Here is a 13120-nt window from a genome sequence, read left to right on the forward strand (position 1 = left end):
TGATGAGAGTTTTATGCATTGTCTCATTGGTCTAAAGATAGGACGTAGAGCTGGCTGTCGTCGATGTTCGTGATCCTCACTGGTTCATGTCATGTCAATGTCTTTGGTTTGATCACTTAGAAAGAAAGCTCATGCTCTCTCTGCCATAGATGTGTGGGTGATTGATGGCGGCCAAGGTAAAAGGCCCGTGGTTGGTCTGATCATACTAACTTGTGCGGCGAAAAAGTGTGTGAAGGCTTAATATGATGTTTGGCTAACTTCCTTTCATGAGCTTGAAGTTGGTGTGTTGTAATGACGTACGTATGTCAGCCATCGTACTTCATCTGTAATTTGATAGTGATCTCTCGCAGGTGTTGCTACCGCAAGATTTGATTTGGCGTGAGAGCAAAAGAAGAGTGCAGGTGTCCTGTAGCTCTAGTTTGTTGCCTTCTTATTGTTTTGTCGAGGAGCTCAGTGGCTGTTGTATATTTTCATATGGGATAATAGAATCCCCCGTCTATAGTCTTATCACGCGGCAGGGGATTAGCATCAGAAATTGGGTCCCAGCATCTGTGCAAGTTGGTGATTCACGTATCTCCTCGTTGTATGTGGGCCCCTTTCCCAGGCTGCCTGTCTCCTGGTCTTCTCGTCAGGCTTCCACTCTCCATTCATTTATCGCAGGCATCATATCATGGATCGACGAACTGCTATGGTTTACGAAACGATAGGACATCACGGACGCGGACGCGGCACGTTCTGCTCCTGGAACTTACCATTCGTGTCTTCTGTCGTGTTCCAGCACATCATGCGTTGCCCGCGCGTCGCACTCCTTCCATCGCATGCGGCCCCCACGCGGCAAGACGTGAAGCAGCGTAAGTGTGGGCCCGTAAGGCCTTAGCGCCTGGGGGGGACCACCTATCCTGTCCAGAGTGGCAACGTGTTCCCTGCCTGGGGCAAGACAGGTGAACTATATGTGTGTGTTGTGTGTGAAAGGATCTCAAGGATCCAGAATCGGCATCTGCAATGTTCTTCTACTCATCCAGTAACCTATCTAGGTTGCTTGAAACATCCCATGAAAAGCTTTGGGTGAAATAAATCTCTTCCGGCTTTTTGTTTGTAGTTTTACCTACCCTGTTGTTTGTGCTTTCAAGCGGAGCAGACATTAGCTAACAAATTAAATCCTATCTTTTTCGTCAAAGAAAGAAAGGATGAAACAAGATTTTTCATTCATCCGTGAGGTTGCACAGAAAGAAACACAATATCTCCTCAAGGGATGCTACTTGAAATGAAGCACCAACAGATTAAGATTATTAGCCCAAGAACAGAAGAAGAAGAAGAAGAAGAAGAAGAAGAAGAAGTACTAGTGCTACAAAGTCTCATCAAGCACATGAAAGATAACCTAACAGTCAGAACAAGTAATTTTAAACGCCCTTCTTCTACTAACAGGCAAACACATCCTCGCAGTGTTGACTCATCCAATCTGCCGCTCTCTTGCTCTTGGGTTGCTTCTGCGCTGCCTCAGCCGTGCTTGCGTACGTCCTCATCCTCTCGATCATGGCCTCCGTGTTCGCCTGCTCTGATAATATCTCCGCCAGCTGCTCCGAGCTGATCGCCATCCTCACTCTCCACACGCCCTTCTCCGGCGACGGCAAGACTTCCAGGTTCTTGAAGGTTTCTGTCCCCTGGTAGTTCCTGGGTCGACCTGCGCTTCCGCTGGCTTTGCGCGTGGCCGGTGGCTCTGCGGAGGCTATGTCCCTGATCCTTCCGGCAGCCTCGAGCTTCCCTTCTTTGGTGGTTTCCGGGACGGTGAAGGTCACGGTGGCGCCCTTCACGGAGCAGCTCACCATTGTACCCTTCACAGTGCAGTTCCCCATCAGTGCCAGCTGCCCAGTCTCCTCTCCAACATGGTGACGGCCAGTACTTAAGGAGGAGGAGGACCCGAGAGCTGGCGTGGATTCATGGAGACGACAAAGCTTTGCAAATAATTCTGGATTACCCTCTCTAAATATGAACTTTGCAGACTGCGATTGATTGCAGGGACAGGTTTTGCATGATGGCCGGGCTTGGCGTTGTCTGAGAGCTGGAATCCGTGGTTACATGATGATGGTGGAGGGCTATGATTGAGTTGGGTCCTCGGTGGGGATCAATATGACAAATTTGTGGTACAAGCAGCCATGTGTTGCGCAGGAAAGCAGTCCGGCATGGATGTCTTCATGCCTTAAGGGAACTGTTCCTTCGTTGGCCTCATGGATTGCCACAACATCGAAACAGCTTGCAGATAGACGAAGCATCAGCCATTCTCTGGTCCACAGCATCATGAAAGAGAAACCAGAAAGGGAGGCAAAGACCAAATATATATATATATATATATATATATATATATATATATATATATATATATATATATATATATATATATACACACTTAACATATGGAAAACTTTAGTTATATCAAGCTAATCTAATCGGAGCAGTAATCATTTTCTATGCTCCATGTGAATTGATTCCTCGAGATCATGTTGTGGGCTAGACATTAATCCGTGATGAGAGTACTTATGGGCCAGCTTACTTAGTCCAACGGGCCTCCTTTATGCATGCAATTGGACTCATGTTTTGTCTTCTAATATCTTTTCTCACTAAATTGTTATTGGGATTAATTTATATTTATATATATATATATATATATATATACTAAAAATAATCAATAATATATTTCCTTGTGAGAAAACTATAGAGATAAGCCTACTTGAACAACAAAAGGAATTATAATATTACGATATATTTTTGTTTGAAAAAAAATACTGGTAATTGAGGATTAATTGCTTTGTACATACACTGCCCATTTCAGGATTTTGGTGTGTCGAAAGAATTTTGTTTTTAATTTTTAAGTAGATCTAGAAAGATTGAAAGAATTTATTTTTATGTTTTATGAGATACGATGTATGTATGTACATACACACATATATAAAAAGAAAATCTAAAATCTAATATTCTCTATATGGATATAAGTAAAGCCTTTTTCCTCTCAAAGCGATTCAACGATGATAAAGTTTTGTAGGTAATAGAGGAGTAACTATTCGAACTTATTTCCGATCTCTATTTTGACTTACTTTGTGGGTTGGTATTCTTTTATTTGTCGCTTTTGATTTCGATCGCATGTACTCGTCTTCATATATACTAACAATTATATTATAAATATGTATATGTATACTTATAGGTGCTTTACAAGTCAATCATCCGTGTAAGTGATGACACGATCTCTCCTACCAAGCTAGGCTGACTAATGCCTACCACCACCAAATCGCTTTCGGCGACCGATTAAATGGTGTCGACATGACTCGTGACATCGGATCGAGCTACTAATCCACTCACATTCCCATATGATATGATAATTTGATGATCGAGGAATCTTGTTCCACCAAGTTTCGATGATGCTTTGGAGAATCTTCTCTCTCTCCACGCATGAGAATAATTAACTCTTCCGCATGTCGTTGTGGGGTTCCCAAGAGGCCATGGTGGATCGCCAATTATTGGTGTCGTCGCAGCTTCATTAGGCTGTCAGCTACGACGAGTCGATCACACGAGCCAACGATGCTCAAATGACGAAGCAATTGTACACCAGTTCCTACGATCTGGGATCCCCTCGGTGTCATTTAGTCATGCACGATATTGAGAGAGAGAGAGAGAGAGAGAGAGAGAGAGAGAGAGAGAGAGAGAGAGAGAACATGGGAGACCAAAGCTCATGGGAAAGCACCGGCACCATCAAAGCACGGTGGCATATGCCGACTTATAGTGTGGCACTCACAACGCTTTAGACGAAAGGATCGGTTTCGGTACATGCATGGAGATGGCAAGTCTTGTTGATCTCTTGGTCTTTCTCGGTTCTATCTCATCTCTATCTCTTTTTGAGTATAATGCTTGACCCTTTATTTATAGAGTATGAAAATTACATTACTCAATTGTGAATAGTGGATTAAATTATCGCAATTGATATCATCATGTATTATGTCGATCATGTGAGGCACTCGACTTATTAGTGAGACATACGTTACATTCGATTAGATCGAGGTTGATAGTGACATGAACATATATTTGGATTTAGGTATCTAAATATACGCTTAAAAAAAAGTATGTTAATAGTGACATGAACATATATTTAGTTTAGGTATCTAAATATATGCTTTAAAAAAGAGAGCTAAATATAATAAGATGAAGATGGTCGTTGAAAAGTCGACATCCGAATTAGACCAAATGAGATAATTGACTCAACAACTTGATGAGCTTTAATATACAAACCTATCTAACCTTTGTCGACTAATTTAAGTTTAGATGTGGTATAATAAATCGGATAGTTTAGATTAGGAAGCATGTCATGTGATTTGATTAGTAAGTGTGTTTGTATACAATCTTCAAAATTTCATGCTTGTTGTTAGTGTAAACAACCTTAAGCCGTGGCCTCGAGGTCGACGTGGCTCGGTGTCGACGTGGCTCGGTTCGGGTCCGGATGACAGGGATCTCCAAAGGGGGTTCCTCGGGACTACTGAGGTCGCCGGCTCGGTCGGTTCGATCGTGGAGGTGGGTCGCCATTTCCTCCGAGAAGGAGCTCCTCGCCTGGTGCGTCCGATGAGAGTCGCCTCATCTTCATTCCTGCACACGGGTCGGGTCGAGGTGCTTGACCCGACCCCTCCGACGATCTAAATTAGTTGAAGATCGCAGGAGGTTTGTTCGTGCTTATGTGTTGTCCCCCTCCCTCTTGTTTAGAACGCGAGGGTATTTATAGGAAAGTTTAGTGTTATTTGATGTGCCTGCCCACAGGGAGCAAGATCGTACCTCTGACGACGTCTGACATTACCGTTGACGTGACGTGAGGGATAGAGCCTGAGCAGTCGTTAATGGGTCTCGGTTGACGTTTCGACCCGTGTTTGCCAGGTGCTGTTAGCCCGACAGAGACATGAGGCGTCAGCTGATATCATGTAAGTCTTATTATAATTATCACCCTCATCACTTATATACCGAGATGGAAGACAAAGGAGGCTGGAAATGAGCTTAACATTACGAGGGAGAAACAGTGTTTTTGCTCGTTGAAATCACGAGTAGCCGTCGGTCCGCTATTCTCGGCTCATATGCTAATAGCAGATGGCCATGTTGCTGTTTCAAATCACCCACTCCTCCCATAGAATCGTCAACACGTTTGACGCATCGACTCTCTCTCTCTCTCTCTCTCTCTCTCTATATATATATATATATATATAGAGAGAGAGAGAGAGAGAGTATATATATAGAGAGAGAGAGAGAGACTTGGGCGGAATTCTCCACCGTACGGCGACAAGTTCCCACCCGGTCGCTGTCGCACCACCGCCCCTCTCGTCTTCCCCGATGGAGGGGTGGACGGGGACGATGATGAGCCCATCATATCCGAGCCCCCCACGTGAAATTTCCGCCCTCCTCTTCTGGACCCCACCAATCCCCCACCCATCCGTCCACCCCGTCCCCGCCCTTTGGTTATTACCGACAGAGCCTCCCGGCACGTGCCGATACTGACTGTAACGGGAGGCGGTCCAATCACCTGTCTCCCTCCAGCGGACCACGCATCGGCATACGTATGTGCGCCACCCGCGAGCCGCCGGTCCCACTCGCGATGGCACCGTCGGGGAACGTAACGGGGCGGCTTGGCTCGCCGGGAGGACTTCCGTTATGTTGCGGTGTATTACCGGAAGCCGCAGTCAAGATTGGGGACCACCGGTGGACCCACCTCGAGAAACGATAAGCGCCATGTGACAGTGGGTATACGTGGCGTCTTCAATGTGCGTGTGTGAGAGAGAGAGGGACAGCGAGTGGGGAAGCCATTAACTCCATCGCCATCACTGTACACACGGGAGGAGGACACACCCCCACACCCAGCAGGTAAAAAGGTCTTCGGCCGATTCGGTGACGCCGCTTTCTTGGCTCCTCTCTCTCTCGTCTTCCTCTTCTTCTTCTCTCTCGGTCGCTTTGTTTGGGAGAGAAAAAAAAGGGGGAAGAAAAGAGGCGGAGAGAGAGAGAGAGAGAGAGGACGGGTTTCATTCCTCGAATCGAGGCAACGAAGCGGCGTCCGGCAGTTTCGCGGGGGCTGGGGAACATCCCAGCGCTCGGGGATTCAGCGAGGAGGGCGGCAGCGGGTGAAAGGCGAGGCCTTTAATTCGCGCCGTTCTTCTCTCCTGACGCGTTTTGCTGCTTCATTAATGGGGTGAACTAAATGCCTGAGGGAGCGCCCAAGGGTCGCACGGGAGGTTTCTCTCCGTTGTTCGGCCGCCAAATTCGACCTTACTCACGGTGGTGAAGGAAAAGCCGGTGCTTTTGGAGCGCTTGAGTTGGTATCGTGGCCGCGCGGATCGGAGTCTCGGCTGAGCGATATGCTGAAGAAAGGTGAGGGTTGCGTCTCCTGTGGCCTTAATTTTTTGGGGTTGCTCTCTCTCTCTCTCTCTCTCTCTCTCTCTCTCTCTCTCTCTCTCTCTTTTAGTTTGATTGATTCCTGTTTGATGTGGTGATGCAGGTGATACGCTGTACGAAGAGCTGTGGAGGGCGTGCGCGGGACCTCTGGTGGAGATTCCCCGGGTGGATGAGAGGGTGTTCTACTTCCCCCAAGGTCATCTGGAGCAGGTGAAAGAAAGAAAGACTTCTCATGCTCTTCTTCTCTTGTATGCGGTGGAAGCGATAAAAACTCCACCTTTTGGATTATAATCTTTGGATTCTTCGTGAATTCCTCTGTTTATATGCAGTTGGAGGTTTCGACAGATCAGGAGTTGAACCAGCAGATTCCGCTGTTCAACCTTCCTCCCAAAATTCTATGCCGCGTTGTCAATGTTACTCTAAAGGTTGGCTATATTTCCACCCTCTTTCTTTCTCGAATTAAAACTTTGTCCTTCGCTTCTAGAAATTTGCTGTCGGATAATAGATAGCTCCTTACCGTCCCGGTTTTTCCAGGCCGAACCCGACACTGACGAAGTCTATGCTCAAATCACTCTGATTCCTGAGTCAGACGTAAGAAACAAATTGAAGTTACTTTCAAAGAATTGCACTTGCATTTCGGGAAAAAGAAATTCTCTTTTTGATACAATGCCACACAAATTGAGTTCTTTTGGGGTTTGATTCTTGTTAGCAAAACGAGCCTACCAGTCCTGATCCATGTGTTCTGGAGACGCCGAGACCGGTGGTTCATTCCTTCTGTAAGATATTGACAGCTTCTGATACAAGCACCCATGGTGGCTTCTCGGTTCTTCGTAGACATGCCACCGAATGTCTTCCTCCTCTAGTCAGTTCTTCCATGTCTCTCTCAGTCGGTTTCAGTAATCGGTCTTACTTTTTCAGATGTTCTCTCAATCTGGACTGCGTTTGCATGCCTTGACAGGATGTATCACAACAAACCCCCTCACAAGAGTTGGTTGCCGAGGATTTGCACAGTTTGGTATGGCGATTTAAACACATATTCAGAGGTATCAGTTTGATTCTCTTCTCTTTGAATTTTTTGTTACCAACCAAGGTAAAAATTCTCCATTGCAGCACAATGAGCTTCAATTCATTTGTGTACTTTTCCAGGGTTAGTTGAAGGTAAAAAAGAAAAGTAGCTTTTGTCTTCTCAAATCCTCGGCTAATTGAATTCTGATTGGCAGGTCAACCACGGCGACATTTGCTCACAACAGGATGGAGTACATTTGTAGCATCAAAGAGATTAGTCGCTGGTGATGCATTCATCTTAATGAGGTTAATGTTTCTTGAAAAAAGTTCTCTTTCCTTTTTCCTTGAGACTAGTGTTTTAAGTTTGATTCGATGCTCTAGAGGGGAGAATGATGAACTGCGGGTTGGAGTGAGGCGACTCGCCCGCTGCCAAAACACTCTGCCGACATCTGTGATGTCTAGTCATAGCATGCATGTTGGAGTACTTGCCACTGCATCACATGCCATTTCAACTCATACACTTTTCATGGTGTACTACAAGCCTAGGTAGGAACTGATACTCAGATTACATGTCAAAGCACATTATTATCATGATTGATTGCTGTGTTAATTGAGATATGCATGGTGAATAATTTAGGTGTAATCAGTTCATTGTTAGTCTCAACAAGTATCTGGAGGCAACTAAAAATGAATTTGCAGTTGGGATGAGATTCAAGATGAAATTTGAGGGAGAAGATGTTCCAGAGAAAAGGTTATTCCTCATTAATTCTCTGTTCTTGTTGTATTGTCTTGAGCTTCTTCCTAATGAATTTTTTTTTGGTTCTTATTTCTTAGTTTCACCGGTACTGTAATTGGAATTGGAGACATTTCTTCACAGTGGCCAGGTTCAAAGTGGAGATCATTAAAGGTTACGCATGAACTCCTCTTCATTCACCCAAATCGCATGAACTTTGTGTCTGAAGTCTACTAATTTCAGGTGCATTGGGATGAAGCATCTAATCAGAAACCAGAGAAGATCTCTCCATGGGATGTTGAGCCTTTCGGTCAACCCATCTCTGCTTCTGGTGATCCTCAGGCAGCCTTTTCCAAGAAGAGAGCTCGGTCACCCTTGGACCTCCCTGGCACTGGTAGTGAGAATGAAGTTATTCCTTTCCTCTTCATTTGCTCGATGTTTATGTGACTGAAATTTAAACTTTTTTTAATCTATTCATACGCAGAACCTAGTTCAACTTTTAGGCATCCTGTTAAGGACCAGATGTTCGACCTAGGACCACCGAACAGCATCAGCGCTAGGAGCTCAGAGACTCGATTTCTCTGGTCACCTAGGCAGACAGAGAGCATCAACTTCAATTATTTAAATATTCCCAGGCCATGCAACAGAGGATTGTTGGATGGCTGGTCGAAAGACTCCCATTCTCCTTTGAATGGCACATCATCTTCACTGCCACATGTTACGCCCAAGCGTTTGGAGGATGCTGTTGGTGATGCAGAGGCCACCCTCCCTTCCTGGGGGCTTGCCTCGACTCCTATAATTGAAGAACCCTCATTGGATTTGGAATGCAAGATTGAGAATGAGAAGAAGCCTAAGAGTAGCGGTTGTTACCGGTTGTTTGGGATTGACTTAGTCAGTCCTTCCACTGGCATATCTTCAACCGCGTTATCAGGTGAACATGCATGCATATCAAGTGCCACAACTGAGGATCCTGTTGCTGCCACCGCTTTGACCGAGGACTTGGATGAGCAGTCTGGAGTTTCAAAAGCTTCAAAAGAGACAAAACAAGTGCCGCAGGCATCTCCAAAGGAGATTCAGAGCAAACAAAACATTGCTGCCAGAAGCTGTACCAAGGTAAAAACATAGCTCTTCGAAAGCATGATTACTGTTCATAAGGAACTTTGATTAACATTTGGGTGATTACAAGGTTCACATGCAAGGAATTGCAGTTGGCCGAGCTGTAGGCTTGGCAAACCTAGAAGGTTACGATGAATTGTTCCTAGAGCTAGAACAGATGTTTGAGATCAAAGTAGAGCTTCGCTGTCGCGACAAATGGGAGGTTGTCTTTACCGATGATGAAGGGGATATGATGCTGGTCGGCGACTATCCATGGCCGTATGTATCATCTATGAACCCTCTTGACTTATTAACTGATTACTAGTCACCTTCTGCTTGAGGAATTAAATTGAGTCAAGAACACAACTTTGCAGGGAATTTTGTGAAGTAGCAAGGAAGATACTCATCTATCCAAGTGAAGATGTGAAGAGGGTGGAGCCTGAGAACAAGTTACCTGCCACTTCTTCCACATAGGGTGAAGCCATCTGCTGTTTCCCAGAAGAAAACTCAACTGAAGGTTGGCATGCTTTCACTCTTCCCTACCGATCTGTTGGTTGGGGGACTCCTCATCATGCATGACAACAGTCAATAAAATGTCATGCTTCTTGCAATTCTGTTTTCCAAAAGAAGCCTATAATTGAAAGGCTGGTGTTCCCGAACGAGTCAGTTTGATCATTGCATCCTTTAAGCGAAGTTTCGCTATCCTTGCAATTGCATTCAGCAAACAATTGTGTTCTCGACTCCGACGCGCCCATGCATGCTGATCTCTGGCTCTGTGGAGAGCATCATTAAGCCATGGAAAAAACGCCTTTGATATGAAATTGACATCCGCTGATGGAGTGAAAGAAAATAGAATCCGACAATTAGCAAATCACAAAGAACAATGTCAGAGGGATCTTTGTCTCATAATCATTTTTTTAAGGAGATATAAGAATCACGGGATCATACGGAAGATGTTCAAACGCCTGTTTGATAATTCAGGACATCGTCGGTGGTGAATCCCTCCACAGTCGTTTTGCTTGCTTAAAACATTCGCTACGTTGACTCAACAAGTCACGTTGTTCCTATCTCACCCTGGACAGCTCACACGACCAGAATCTATTCCTAGCGTAGACGTTGATTCTCGATCGGTCCTACCAAACAAAATTGGGCAGGTGGTGTAGTCTTCCCATTAAGGGTCGAGAATGAGTAATCGCCGTATGAATCAATAGTACACTCGAGTGCAGAGCTACATCGTGTGACTCCACGAGGAGTTGCCCGAGAGTGGTACTCATCTCTTTCTCAAAACTCTTATCAGCTTCGTTCGTCAATTGACCAACGAGTTTGAAGCATAATATCATCAACTGCAAATTGTCAATGAGGACAACAATCTGCCTTCTAGTAGTTTGACAGTGAGGAAGCGAGTCTCTATTGGACTACTATCTTACAAAATTCAACAATATCATTAAAGATGATTAAATGCCTTTGAATAACTCACACATTGAAATGTTCCTCTATACGAGGGAGAAAGGTTTCTTTGAACCCTAAATAGATGAGGCTTTTAGCAGCAACTAAAAAACTGATATATGATGTGGCATAGGTTTAAACGTATAATAAACTTTTAATTAGGCATATATAAAGAATATTTTTTTATCTGATTTTTTTTTGAGTTATTTTAAAAATATTTATTTTGACTAAATTTTTTTTTACTTTTATCATTTATTGAACAAATGATGTATAATAAATTTCTCAAAGACTTGGTTAATATATTCATTCTCATAGCAATCATTGAATATCTCAATGTTAATAGTATAAGATGCTTTACTCATATCAATCATCTTAAAATTCTCGATGAATTTTTTTTGGTTCAATAAAATAAATCAAGATCATTGCTAGCAAATAAAATATTATCCATATATAAGACCAATATAATAAACTTTCTCCTATTGATTTTTAGATATAAATACTGATCGATAGTATTTTTCTTAAATATAAAAGAATTAATAATATCAAGAAATTTTATATATCATTGTCTAAAAGCCTATTTAAAGTCATAAATGGATTTCTTAAATTTACATATAAAATTTTATATTTTTCTTATTTTCTTTGTGAATCGTTTAAGTTAATACATAAAATCTAGATCTCTATTAAGAAAAATTACTTTTACATCCACTTGATGTAACTCAAAATTATAATGGGCCACTAATTTCATAATGATTCTTAATAAATTCATTTAAAAAACTAAAAAAATATCTTATTATGATTGATGCATTCCTCATGAGTAAAACCTTTGACCATAAATATGTCTTTTATATTATTTAATATTATTCTTTAAGTTATATTTATGTAATAGATTTTTTTACAATTATTAGGTAATTCAATGAGTTCTTAAATATCATTCTGGTGATTAATTTTAACTCTTTTGTGTCATATCACTTTTTAGGATCACTACTTTTGTGAAAATAATGAAGGATCTTTTGATTTCAATATCATAATTTGATTCTTGTAGATATATCATATAATAATAAAAAATAATAAATCATATTTTTCTTTGAAATATTCTCAAAACTATCAATTGTGATTATTTTATAATAGCAATATCAATACTATGTTAGAGTTTATTCATGTTATTTTGTTGTTTGTATTTATCAAATTATTTAGTGATTTGAGGAATAATAATTTCTTGAATATAAAATAATAAAACAATATCAATATGTATTTTCTCAATATTAAAATTAAATTTTAAGATTTTTTACTCTTATTTATTCACCATTTTCTAGGAATCTTACATCATCAAATTCAATTGTTCTCGTAAAGCAATAAAATCTATATCCCTTTAAAATTTTCTAAATAACCAATAAAATATCCAAAATGGTCCTTGAACCTAATTTATTTTTATATGATTTAAAGATCTTTATCTTGAGACAATCTCAAATACGTAAATAACTTGATTTCCTACCGATATGTAACTTAAAAAGGGTCGATGTAATTGACTTACTAAAAATTTTGTTCAAGATATATATAATCATCCTTAATGCTTCTTCTCACATTGAGTATAGAAAAATAAATTATCAAGCTCTCATGATAATATGATTTCATCTTTCAACAATCTTATTCTTCGTTGTACATATGGTAAGACGTTTTGAGTATAAATATCTTGTTATTCTAGGAATCCAGTGAAAGAACTATAATTATAATTAGACTCATCATATCTATTATAAAAAAATTTATCACCATGTTCGATTTAAGAATCTTAACTTTTCTATTTAATTATTTCTCAACTTTATTTATAATTAGATATATATATAGTAATATCTCAATAAGATATTTATAAATATGATAAAATATCTCTCTATACTAAAATAAAAAAATATGAAACGACCTACAGATCTAAACATATATAATCTCAAAGAGCTCATACAGCTATATTTCATTCCAATATTTGATTACAGGATCATTATATTTAAAAATTAATTTTTATTAAATATATTGAGTTTATAATGCAACAAGGTCAGCATAAGGGTATTGCTAAGACTATGACATTCGGTAACATATGTTGCATGGTGTCGCCAAGCATTTGATGCCACCTTAGTGGATGAGATCCCTTATACGTGTTAAGATCTCGATAAAAAAACGATGGAGAGGGAACTGAAATCTCGTCTCCAGTGCATCACTTTAAGTGGATCAATCAATAAGATCATGATATCCTTAGATCCCTAATGCTTCGACTATATTGGAATGCATGCTGATGTCCGAAGTGATAATGGATCACGCATGTAATCAATCAATGCACTTGTGACATCTCAAGAAACATAATTGATAAAGCATCCTTTCTCTTTTTCTCTTTGACACGGTCCAATCTGACATGGTTGAATCCAATCATGATTAAATCCAATCATA

General features: G+C 41.2%; 1 protein-coding gene across 1 annotated transcript; it reads left to right on the forward strand.

Moving 5' to 3' along the window:
- Window positions 1-5827: 5827 nt before the first annotated feature.
- Window positions 5828-9952, forward strand: LOC103992719 (auxin response factor 18). The gene is made up of 14 exons (XM_009412532.3): window positions 5828-6384; window positions 6512-6618; window positions 6738-6833; window positions 6943-6999; window positions 7118-7270; window positions 7367-7451; window positions 7629-7719; window positions 7795-7959; window positions 8051-8164; window positions 8248-8320; window positions 8390-8540; window positions 8631-9259; window positions 9333-9520; window positions 9616-9952. The coding sequence occupies exons 1-14, from the start codon at window positions 6372-6374 to the stop codon at window positions 9713-9715; spliced, it is 2022 nt and encodes a 673-aa protein (XP_009410807.2). The 5' UTR covers window positions 5828-6371; the 3' UTR covers window positions 9716-9952.
- The last annotated feature ends 3168 nt before the right edge of the window (window positions 9953-13120 follow it).

Source organism: Musa acuminata, chromosome BXJ2-7 (assembly GCF_036884655.1).
Source record: "Musa acuminata AAA Group cultivar baxijiao chromosome BXJ2-7, Cavendish_Baxijiao_AAA, whole genome shotgun sequence".
Lineage (NCBI taxonomy): Eukaryota > Viridiplantae > Streptophyta > Magnoliopsida > Zingiberales > Musaceae > Musa > Musa acuminata.